General features: G+C 46.2%; 1 protein-coding gene across 6 annotated transcripts in view; it reads left to right on the top strand.

The window, feature by feature from the left end:
• CFAP92 (cilia and flagella associated protein 92 (putative)) overlaps window positions 1-12,417 on the top strand; it is a 62,595-nt gene that overhangs the window by 11,884 nt on the left and 38,294 nt on the right. For all 6 annotated transcript variants that reach the window (XR_007135132.1, XM_047782114.1, XM_047782104.1 and 3 more), the window contains exons 5-6: window positions 883-1,067; window positions 11,455-12,353. Coding sequence is in view for 5 of the 6 variants with exons in the window: in XM_047782114.1 (XP_047638070.1) it covers window positions 883-1,067; window positions 11,455-12,353 (1,084 nt within the window). In the remaining variant the exon portion in view is untranslated. The remainder of the gene's footprint in view (window positions 1-882; window positions 1,068-11,454; window positions 12,354-12,417) is intronic.

The raw sequence follows: 12,417 nt of genomic DNA, 5'->3' as shown, positions 1-12,417 counted from the left end.
GGGGCCCTGGGCAGCAACAGTGCTCCCTGGGAAGTTAGGGGAGTTGGGTGGTACTTGATTTGCAGTGCCCTCAGAAGGGTTGGTGGCAGCGGCAGGCCATAACTGCTCCTCAGGGTGGTGGTGGTGGATAGCGCTAAGTTGTGGAACCCCCAGCAATAGTGGCCACCCGTGGGAGGTGGTAGTGACAGGCAGTGCCTGATTGCAGGACCCTTGGCAGTGGCAGTGGTGGCAGCAGGCCATGTATGCTCCCAGGGGGCATTCCTAATTATTATTATTCTTTTTTTTGGCTGCCCTGCAGTGTAGGGAACTCCTGGGCCAGGGATCAGATCCAAGCTGCAGTTGTGACCTAAGCTATAGCTGTGGCAATGCTGGATCCTTAACCCACTGTGCCAGGCCAGGAATTGTACTCATAGCCCTGCTCTCCCAAGACTTTGCTCATCCTGTGGCACCACAGTGGGAGCTCTGGTTATTATTATTCTTTTTTAAAGTTTTCCTCTTTTAGGAGTTCCTGTAGTGGCTCAGCAGTTAACAAATCTGACTAGCATCCATGAGGATGCAGGTTCGATCCTTGGCCTCACTCAGTGGGTTAAGGCTCCAGCAGTGCCGTGAGCTGATGTAGGTTGCAGACATGGCTTGGATCCTGCATTGCTGTGGCTGTGGTGTAGGCTGGCAGCTGCAGCTCTGATTGGACCCCTAGCCTGGGAACCTCCATGTGCCGAGGGTGCAGCCCTAAAAAGCCAAAAAAAAAAAAAAGAAAAAAAAAGAAAAAGTTTTCCTCTTTTAGGTGTAGTTTTATCCTTGCCTCTCAGGTTGGCCAACCCCCTATGCTTGTCTCGGGGACATGATAAGTAACCGTCTGCTGTGGTGTGTATCTTCCCCCAGGATGGCAAACTGTTGTGAGTCATGGCCACAGGAGGTCTGCCAACATCTTGGACTGTTTTTTGACCTTCAAAACAGAAGTTCCTCTTATGACTGAAGAGCAAAAGCAGGAGTTGAACCCTTTGACCATAAAGATCAAGTGCGTCTCCTGCCTTCCTTCACAGCCTGTGTCCATCCCTGAACTAGAGGTGAGAGGGAGCCAGGCCCCCGGGTTTGAGAGATGTGTTTCCCAGCCCACCCACAATGTGTCACCCCTCATCCCTCCTCATCTCATGGCCTGGCTGAGTAGTTGGGTCCTCATCTCTGTTTTCCCATTTAGGATCTCAGAGCCAGACGTGAAAGAGATTAATTTCCTGGGATAAGACCTTCCAAGCCTGAGGTCTCTCCACTACACTACAGGGTCTTCAGGGGAAGGGCCCCAGGCCTCCTTGCCATGGCTGTAACACTTGGTGCATGCTGATGTTGAACCAGCCAGTTTGGTGCTGCTGCTCCCCTGGGAGTCCCCTCTCCCACTGGGTCCCCATTTCCTAGATTGGGTCTCTTACTCTTGCTTTGTTTGCTCTCTGCTTTTGCTGGAGCACATCCTCCTGTAGATTTTTGAGAAAAGGTTAATGGGGAATATCTGTTTTATGATTTCCTATGTCTGAAAACATCTTTATTCTACCCTTACACTTGATGATGGTCTGGTTATAGAATTCTAGGTTCAGAGTCATTTTCCTTCAGAGTTTTGAAGGCATTGTTCCATCCTCTTGTACTCCATGTTGATTTCTGTATGTGCTTTTGTGCTTCTCTCAAAGCTTATAGAATCTTCTTTTTGTCTTCTGCAATGGCTTAAATATGTATCTTGTGTGGGTACATCTACATACATATATTATACTTTCTTTTTTTTAGGACCGCACTTGTGACATATGGAAGTTCCCAGGCTAGGGGTTGAATCGGAGCTGCAGCTGCTGAACTATGCCACAGCCACAGCAACACAGGATCCAAGCCACGTCCACACCACAGCTCACTGCAATGCTCGATCCTTTAACTCACTGATCAGGGCCAGGTATTAAACCTGCATCCTCATGAATACTAGTTGGATTCCCATATATCGTACTTTCATTCTTCAATATAGGTTCACAGTGTTAGGCGAGTGTGGAGAAAAAGAGAACAAGCTGGGTGTTTAGGCAAAGAGAAGAAAATTTATTAGAGAGGAGAGGGAGAGGGTGACTGACCCTTGAGAAGAGCCAGTCCCCTGCCCTTCTCCCGGGGCCTTCTTATACCCCACGGATGGGAAATTGGATTCGCTGAAGCGGGGGGAGTTTAATTTATCTTTCGCCTGCAGCTGAACTCTGGTGGTCTCATAGTCATGAGAAAATCAGAGGTGTCTCACGGTAGGGTGGTCTTGTAATCCTGAGAAAGCTGGAGGTGTGTGGTGTCCCACAGTGAAGGGGGGAAGGGTCTTGTAGTCTTGGGAAAGTAGGCACCGGTGGCAAAAACAGGATGTCGCTTGAGCAAGGTGGTCCATCTCATGGGTCAGCATAAAGAGCCATTTTAATAGTGAGCCCCCGTGTAGCTCCTAACACACAGGGAAGTTGTGAAGGTCATATAGAGAGGTTACATCTTGGATAGCTATTGTGCAATATCAAACTTAGGATCCTGACATTGTTCCAACACGTGTGTATAATTCCATGCCATTTTATTGTATTGGTAAATAGATTTCTGTAACTGTCATTGCACCCAAGATACAGAACGATTCCATCCCCAAAAAGATCTCCTTCCCACTAGTCTTTACAATCACCTCCTTACCTCCCACCATCCCTAAGCTACAGTTTTGCATTCCATCTCTATAATTTTGTCAATTTGGAAGTTTTACTGTGATAAGTCGAATTGTGTTACCTCAAAAAGATATGTCGAGGAATTCCTATTCTGGTGCAGTGTAAACAAATCTGACTAGTACCCATGAGGATGTGGGTTCAATCCCTGGCCTTCCTCAGTGGTTTGGGATCTGGCGTTGCTGTGAGCTGTGGTATAGGTCACAGATATGGCTTGGATCTCATGTTGGTGTGGTGTAGGCTGGCAGCTGCAGTTTCGATTCAACCCCTAGCCTGGGAACCTCCATATGCCACCTGTGTGGCCCTAAAAAGACACACACACAAAAAGGTATGTTGGACTCTTAACCTCCAAGACCTCAGAATGTGACCATATTTAGGAAAAGGGCCTTTGCAGTAGTAATTAAGCTAAGTGGAGGTCATCAGAATAGGCCCTAATCCAATATGACCAGTGTCCTTCCTTACAAGAAAGGGAAATTTGGACATAGACACAGGCATGCATGGAGGGAAGACTCCATGAGGAGACACAAGGGAAGCCATGGGAGGAGTGGATTTATGCTGCCATGAGAATTGTCTGGGACTGTTGGAGCTGGAAGAGGCAGGGAAGGATCCTTCTTTAATACCGACAGATGGAGCATGGCCTTGCTGACACTGTGATTTCACACTGCTCACCTCCAGAACTGTGAGACAATACACTTCTGTTGTTTTATGCCACCTAATTTGTGATAATTTATTATGGACGCCATAGAAAACCAATAGAGTTATATATATGGAAATATCCAGTATTTGACTGTTTGATATTGGCTTTTCCCCCCTCACTCAACATAATGTCCTTGTGTATAGTTAAGTCATGTATCTTTATTCAGCAGGTCTTTAAATTTATTTATTTAGGCCATTACCATTTAGTGTAAATGGTAGCTATGTTAGAACTGAAGTGTACCATTTAGATTTTTGTTTTCTGTTTGTTTCCTCTGGTTTTATGTTTCTCTGTTTTATTTTTTTTTCCTGCCTTCCTTTGGGTTACTTGAACAGCTTTAGAATTCTATTTTGATCTATCTGTAGTACTTTTGAGTATATCTTTTGATATAGATTTGTAGTGGTTACCGTAGGAATTGCATTATGTGTGCCTAACTTATCATAGTCTATTAATGTGGACATTTTACCAGTTTGCGTGAAAGATCTCCTTCAAGTGAAACCTTCCTCTAAATTCTTTTACTGTCTCTCATTTATAATTTGTCTTATTTCCTCTACATAAGACTGAGAACTGCATCAGATGATTCATACATTTTGCTTCAACTGTGAAACATAGTTTATTTATTATTATTATTATTATCTTTTCTTTTTAAGGCTGTACTAACAGCATATGGAGGTCCCTGGGCTAGGGATTGAACTGGAGCTGCAGCTGCAGACCTACATGACATACACAGCAACACTGGATCTGTACCGCATCTGTTCCCTACACCTCAACTTGTGGCAATGCCAGATCCTTAATCTGCTGAATGAGGCCAAGGATTGTATCTGCATCCTCATGGACACTATGTTAGGTTCTTAACCTGCTGAGCCACAACAGGAGCTCGCAACTATGAAACATAGTTTAGAAAACTCAAGAGGGGAGCTCTGTGGCTCAGGGGGTTAAGGATCTGGCATTTTCACTCCTGTGGCTCAGATCACTGCTGTGACGCAGGCTTGATCCCTGGCCTGGGAACTTCCATATGCTGGGAATGTGGCCCCCCCCAAGAAAAAAGAAAAAAAAAAAAGAAAAGATGGAAAGGAAAGTGTATTGTATTTACCCATAACTTCGTTCTTTCCATTGTTTTTTCTTCCCTCCTGATGTTCCAAGATTGATTGACTGATTGATTTTTTAATATTTTAATAATTTCCTTTACGTTTCAAGAACTTTCTTTTTCTGTGCTTTTTTTTTTTTTTTTTTTTGCTTTTTAGTGCCACACTTGTGGCATATGGAAGTTCCCAGGCTAGGGGTTGATTTGGAGATACAGCTGCCAGTCTATGCTACAGCCACAGCAAGGCCAGATCCAAGCTATGTCTGCAATCTATACCACAGCTCATGGCACCACTGGATCTTTAACCCACTGAGTGAGGCCAGGGATTGAACCTGTATCCTCATGGATACTGGTTGGTTTTGTTCCGACTGAGCCACAATGGGAAGGCCTCAAGAACTTTCTTTAGCCATTATCTTAGGGTAGATCTGCTGATGATGAACGCTTAGTTTTCCTTTGTCTGGGGATGTCTTCATATTTCTCCTGTACTTCTGAAGGATCGATCACTTGATTAGAATTTGGGGTTGACAGTCCTTTTTTTCTTTAGCACTTGAAAATGTGCTACTTACAGTTGGGCTTTATTTTATTTTATTTTATTTACTTATTTATTTATTTAATGAGAAATCCAAACCGTTTGAATTGTTTTTCCTTTAGGAAAGGAGGAATTTATCTCTTGCAGCTTTCAACCTTTTTTTCTTTGTCTCTGTTTTTCAGAAGTTGTGTCTTGGTGTGGATTTCTCTGAGTTCGTCCTGTTGGACTAACTCCGCTTTTGGAATCCATAGGGTATGTCTTTCACCAGATTTGGGGAAATTTCAGCCATTAATTTCTTTGAATACATTTCATCACCACCCTCTTTTTTTTTTTCTTCTTCTGGAACTCTGGTGACACGAATGTTTGTTCTTCCATTAAAGTCCTACAGGTCCCTGAATCTCCATTCATTCATTTTCAGTCTGTTTTTCTTTATGTTCTTCAGGTCAGATCATTTCTATTGTTCTATTTTCATGTTCACCAGTTCTTTTCTCTGTCCCTCCCATTCTGTTCTTGAGCCCATTCATTGAGTTTTTAAATTTTAGTTACAATTTTCAGTTTTAAAATTTCCATTTGGTTCTTCTTTATATCTTCCCTTTCTTTGCTGAGAATTTCCATTTTTTTCTGTTTCAAGCATGTTCATAATTGCTCTAAAATTATTGTCTGATAATTCCAAGATGTGTCATCTTGGTGTTGGCATCTGTTGATCATCATTTTTTTATTTAAGTTGAGGTCTTGGTTCTTGGTATGATAGGTGATTTCTAAGTCATAGTTTGGACACTTGGGGTATTGAGGTATGATACTCTGGATCTTTTTTAACAGTTCTGTTTCAGCAGATGTCCTCTGACACCCTGCTAGTGGGGGGATGGGGTGCCAGCTGATTCCTGCCAGGCGGAGGAGGAAGTCCCGGTTCCCCACTTGGCACCTGTACTCTGGAGGGAGGCTGCCTTGCTGCTGCTCCCACGTGACCTTTACTGACACCATGGTGGTGGGGCAGCTTCACTACCTCTAGATGGTGATGAAAGATTCTGTCCTCATACTCAGCTTCCCCAATGCCTTTTCCTGATGGGCAGGGGTGAAAGCCCTGATCCCCACTTGGTCTTTCCTTGTACCACCCAAGTGAGGGGGACAGCAAGGGACATCTTGTTGCAGTTGGGTAAGGTTGGCTTTTGCTTATGGGTGTGAAGGTGGGGCTGGGCTTTCTTCATAGTGCTTGGCTGGGGTAGGACATTTACTTCTCTATAAGTTTTCTCAGCTTGCTAGGCCCTTTGACTGGAGCAAGAAGGAGTTTTCCTGGGGTCTCCCTGATGCTGCCATCAGCATCTGGGTTGCTAACTTTTCCCGCACCTGGTCCAGAACATACCAGGCAGGTAGAAACCCCAGAAAGCTCACTACATGCCCCTCAGGCCCTGCTGTCCAGCAGTCCTCTCTCTGCTTTTCAGAGCCTTCCTACCTTTGTTTACACACAAGTCCAGGAGACTTCTGTGCTTAGCAGGAGAAATAGGAAAAATGTGTCTGTTTCATCTCGGTCCAGAACAGGAAGTATGTGGCATATTTTTATCCACCAAGCTGGGGGACCATGAGCCCAGCTGACCTGGGGGAATCATGTCCCTCATCTCTGCAGAATTGTCTTGAACTGTTTCACTCACCATTTCCTCCTTATTTTTCTCCTATTTTGGAACTCCTGTTACTTAGAGGTTGAATCTCCTGGACTGTTCTGCTTATTGCTTTTGCTGCTTTTTCTTCCTTGGTAGTTCTTTTTTTTTTTTTTTTTAAATAGCAAATGTACAGAAGAGTTGGCATAGCAGGCCCATGGTAACTGTCTTTAAAAAGGTCTGCTTGCACGGCTGGCTCTTAGCTGGCATTTGGGAACAGAAAGCAAAAAAGTACAAATATCCTATAGTAAAATTGACTTTTTGTCTTTCAGTACAGTTCTGTAAGTTTCATTCTGCGTGTAGATCGTGTTCTCACCCCCACCATGAGGATCCAGAACACTTCTTTTTTTTTTCTTTTTAAGGGCCGCACCTGCAACATATGGAGGTTCCCAGGCTAGGGGTCTGATTGGAGCTATAGCTGCCGGCCTACGCCATAGCCGCAGCAACGCCAGATCCAAGCCACGTCTGCGAACTACACCACAGGTCATGGCAACACCAGATCTGTAATCCACTGAGCAAAGCCAGGCATCGACCCCACAACCTCATGATTCCTAGTAGATTCGTTTCCGCTGCACCATGATGGGAACTTAGGATCCAGAACACTTCTATGACACCCCCCACAACACACAAAAAACACCCTTTTGTACTTGCCCTTTATAACCACATCTTCCCTACCCACAACCACTGATGTATTTGTCACTACGTTTTTTTTTTTTTTTTTTTGCCATTTCTAGGGCTGCTCCCGCGGCATATGGAGGTTCCCAGGCTAGGGGTCAAATCGGAGCCTACACCAGAGCCACAGCAACACCAGATCTGAGTTGTGTCTGTGACCTACACCACAGCTCACAGCAATGCCAGATCCTTAACCTGCTGAGCAAGGCCAGGGACCGAACCCCCAACCTCATGGTTCCTAATGGGATTCGTTAACCACTGCGCCACAACGGGAACTCCTTGTCAGTATGTTTTGAAGGCTGTCATGTAGATGAGGCCGCATATTGCATAACATCCACACCAGTAACCTCTGCTTCAGCAGGGAACAATGCAGTGGCCTCTTTGGCTCAGCACAGTGCTGGTGAGGTTCTGTCAAGCCTTTTGGTGGCTGAGTCGTATTCTGCAGCTGGATGTAACATAGTCTGGCTACCCTTTCACCCACCCTTTTACGTGGTTTCTAGTTTGGGGTAGTTAGGAATACAGCTGTTTAAAACATTCGTGCACGTGTTTTTGTGTGAACCAAGTCTTCAGTTCTTTAGGATGGATAAATGCCCACCAATGGGATTGCTGGCTCGAGGGCCAGTGTCCAGATGGCTCCCTAAGACTCCCCCACACTGTTCCCTGGAGCGGCCATGGCAGTCTTTATCCCCATCAGTGCCATGCGAGGGGTCAAGCTGCTCCTTCACCTCCCCAGAACTTGGCCTTGTCAGTGTTTTATTTTTAATTTTAGCCACTCTAATGAGTATGCAGTGTTATCTCAGAAGGCTTTGTGGGTTTTGTTGACCACCCCCAAGGCATGTGGAATATCCTGGGCTGGGGATCAAATCTGAGCTGTGGCAGCAGCAATGCTGGATCCTTAACCAGCTGCGCCACCAGAGAACTCCCAGCAGGCTTGAATGTGCACTGCCCTGATGGTGGTGATGTGGCACATCTCTTAATCTGCTTATCTACCATTTTATGTCCCCTGTGTGAAGGGTCTGTTCAAGTTTTCACCCATTTTTCAACTGAGTCTCAGCTTTCCTGTTGTTGAGTTCTGAGAGTTTTAAAATTGATTCTGGATGTAAGTCTTCTGTTGGATATATTCTTCACTGATATTTTCTTCTAGTCTATAGTCTTTATATTCTCTTAATTCTTTTAATTTTGATAAAGTCAAAATTATGTGTTTTTTTTCTTCTATGGATTGTGTTTTGGGGTCACACCTAGAACTCTTGGCCTAGCCCTTGGTCACAAAAATTTTTTTCTTCTCTATTTTTATTGCTTCACATATGACATTTATATCTACAATCAACTTTTTAAAATTAAAAAAAATTTTTATTACTCAATGAATTTTATTACATATGCAATTATACAACGATCACCACCACTGAATTTTATAGCATTTCCATCCCAAACCCTCAGCACATCCCCCCACCCCCTAATGTGTCTCATTTGGAAACCATAAGTTTTTCCAAGTCTGTGAGTCAGTATCTGTTCTGCAAAGAAGTTCATTCTGCCCTTTTTTAAGATTCTGCCTATCAGTGAAAGCATTTGATGTTGGTGTCTCATTGTCTGACTGACTTCACTCAGCATGATAATTTCTAGGTCCATCTATGTTCTCAAAAATGTTGGTATTTCATTCCTTTTAATGGCTGAGTGATATTCCATTGTGTATATGTACCACATCTTCTTGATCCACTCCTCTGTCGATGGACATTTAGGTTGTTTCCATGTCTTGGCTATTGTGAATAGTGCTGCAGTGAACATATGGGTGCATGTGTCTTTGCAAGTCATGGTTTTCTATTATCAACTTTGAGTTAATATTTGTATAAGGTTTAAGTTGAGGTTCTTTTTTTTGGGATACGCATGACTGATTATACCAATACCATTTGTGGAAAAGACTTTTTTTCATTGAATTTCTTTTGCACTTAGGACAAAAATCAGTTGGCTCTATTGGCATGGGTCTATTTCTGGGTTCTTTATTCTTCTTTTTCAAAACAGTGTTGGCTGTTGCAGTTTCTTTGCCCTTTCATATACATTTCTGAATCAGCTTGTCTCTACCTACAAAAACTCGTGCTGGGATTTTGACTGGTATTGAATTAAACCCATAGGTCAGTGTGGGGGAGAGTGACCTCCTCCTGTGTTAAGCCTAGTGGTCCTGAAATTCAGCATGTCCCTCCCTTTGTTTAGGTCTTCTTTCTGGCATCAGTGTTTTAAAGCTCTAAAGACCCTGTTTTCATTTGTCTGCACAACAAACAGCCTCCCACCATCATGAGGCAAGGGGAGGGTGCCCTGGATGGGCAGATGGCTTCTTGGGGGATTGACACTGGCTCCTGTGCTGGACTCTTCCCTGCGACCTCCAGATGCAGAGATCCTGGGTCCTGTCGGCCCCTAAACCTTGGGGTTCTGCCAAAAAACCTGGCTGGCCCCCAGCTTCTACATCGTGTTCTTGGGATCCGGCCCCTCACCTGTGCTCTCTGCCCACTGCTGTGCTAGCGCTCACACTGCCTTTGGTCCCCCTGACCTTTGGCCTTGTACATTTATGTCTTAAAATGTCTCTGTGGTCTTAGTGGTGTTCGGTGAGGAGTGGAATTAGATGTATGTGTTTGATCTGCCATGTATCTGTTAGGCCTGATGTTTAGCTCACATCCCCACTGGGCTGAAGTTGCCGGCACCCAGCTTGGGGCCCGGTATGAGCTGTCGGTCAGCGTGAGAACGAACAGGCAGCTTGCATACACTCTTTGTTTCGCAGTTGCTCTGTTTCAAGAGGATTCCCCTTTCTCGCATGTTTAGGTGCCTGCCCATTGCTGCCTTGGCAACCATATTACAGAGTTGGAACTTGAACTTGCCTGAGGGCAGGGCCAGGAGAGTAAAACAATGGGGACCCCACTCCCTCTGTCTGTGGGGGTCCCCCACACTACTCCTTGGAACAGAAGAGCACTTTGCTCTCCACGCCTGGTACACAACCCTGGGATCCCGGCTTCCTTTGGTCTAACATGGGACAGACGGAAAAAAGTAAAACCCAGGAAACTCATTTGTCTGCAGCTTTTTACTTTTCAGACACCCCGCCCCCCGATTGCTGCTCTGTGCATCTGTTTAGGGTTTTTACCCGGTTCACGGGGTAGATGCAGGTGGTGTGTGCTTATTGTGTTGAAACAGGTTTGAAAGCTCCTCTTTTATTATTGTCTTTTTTATTAGTGATGGATGGATATTCTTTTTATATTGTGGATACAGGTTCGTCAGACATATATGTATTGTTTGTTTTTTCTGCCAGTCTGGAGCTTGACTTTAATTTTCTTAGTAGTGTCTTTGATGCAATCCATTTTATCGACTTTTTAGTGCTTTTTGTGTCAAATAGATCTTTTTCTATCCCAAGTTTATGAAGATACTATCCCATGTTTTCTGTTAGAAGATGTTATGTTTTTAGCTTTTATGTTTGAGTCCATGTTGCTGTAAGAGAACGTTTTCTTAGTTATTCTGCCACGTACCTGGGAGCCCCACCAACCCAGGGTTATTTTAAAATCAGTGGTCAGCATCTGTGTGAAATAAATAGTACAGTTGGAGTATGTGTTTCCACCACAAACTTGTGTAAGGGTTAGCTTCTGGTTATAAAATCCTAGCATATGAAAGTCTCCTACTTGTGCCCCCCTTCTGCCCCACCCTGCTATTCTTTTAGACACAGACAGAAGTTGCCCTTGGGCACTTTATATGCTAAAGGTGAGCCAGTGTCCATCCTCCAGATGCATGTCTGGAAAACACGGATTCTATTCTAAAGGCCCTCCTTTATACCTTTTCTGTGCCTGGCTGTAGGATGGGAAGGAGGCATAGGGCCTGTCCTCGAGGCGCGGACCCTCTGTGGGGAGGAAACAGTGGCTAAGATTTACTGAGCCCTCCTCTGCACCACCCATCAGCTTGGTGCTTTCCACACATCCCTGAGACCTGCCCATGACCTTGAGTGCAGCTCTGTCATTGGGGTTTGTGGATGAGGAACTGTGGGCTGCAGGGGCTACGTGGGGCTTAGCTGGCGCTGGGATTTGTGCCCCCGTGGGAGCTATGTGGGGAAAGAGGGGCACTTGTGGCCATACCCTTGATCGCCCTCTGCTCTCTCACAGCGGCTGTGCATGCCTGTGTACTGCCGGTACCAGTTCCACGAGACTCCAGTGCACAGGACCGAGGGCCAGCCCCACGGCACCCGTGTCTACTTCCAGGATGTCAATGTCATTTTCCTGGGGGCGATGCACCCCAGTGACCTGCGGGAATACCTGGAAGGCCCCCCCATGGTGGTGGAAGTTCATGACCGTGACCGCAAGTCGGAGGGGTATTCCCGCAAGCCCACCCTGTTTGGGGAGGACCCCCTGGACTCATACCTCAACCTCCAGGCCCTCATCTCCCCCAAAGAGACAGAGAACAACCCCTTTGAGTACCGGGAGAAGACGTGGGACCCTTATGGGGTCGCCCAGGTCAGCTTTGCTGACCTCCTCCTTGGCCACAAATTCTTGAACCTGGCCGTCCCCGTCCACAGCTGCGAGCCCAAGGCCACAGCCGTTGGCCAGCACTGCAGGAGCAGGAAGGTGGTGGGGTCCCAGGTCCCCAAGGGTGGCCTCCAGTGTGGCCCGATGCCCACTGGCAACTACCTGGAGGCCAGCACCCTGCTGAAGCTGCGGGTGGACGTGGCAGTGCCACTGCGGGCTAGGCCTGAGGCCCCCGAACCCCCAGCTGCCCAGTTTGGCCGCATCATCTTTGTGTTCGACTCCAGGAAGATCACCCTCCTGCTCAGCCTCCTGCAGGACGTCACCATGATCAACGCCAGGGCCCTGGACCTGGATGTCTACCCACTGGAGGACATGCAGCAGATCCTGTCCGCCTTTAAGATGCGGGTGAAGATCCAGGAGAGGCAGGACCTGGACGTGCTCACTGGCTTCCACCTGCTGGACGGGAGGGTCCACCTCCTCATCCTAGAGGGCCTGGCCGAGCAAGGCTTGAAGCAGCTGTGGGAGGGCCACCAGAGTCGGTAAGTGTGACAGATGGGGGCGTCTGGGTGGGGAGAGGTCTCTCAGAGCCCAGCTCAGCTTCAG

This window comes from Phacochoerus africanus, chromosome 1 (genome assembly GCF_016906955.1).
Source record: "Phacochoerus africanus isolate WHEZ1 chromosome 1, ROS_Pafr_v1, whole genome shotgun sequence".
Taxonomy (NCBI): domain Eukaryota; kingdom Metazoa; phylum Chordata; class Mammalia; order Artiodactyla; family Suidae; genus Phacochoerus; species Phacochoerus africanus.
This window is presented reverse-complemented; position numbering and strand designations above follow the sequence as displayed.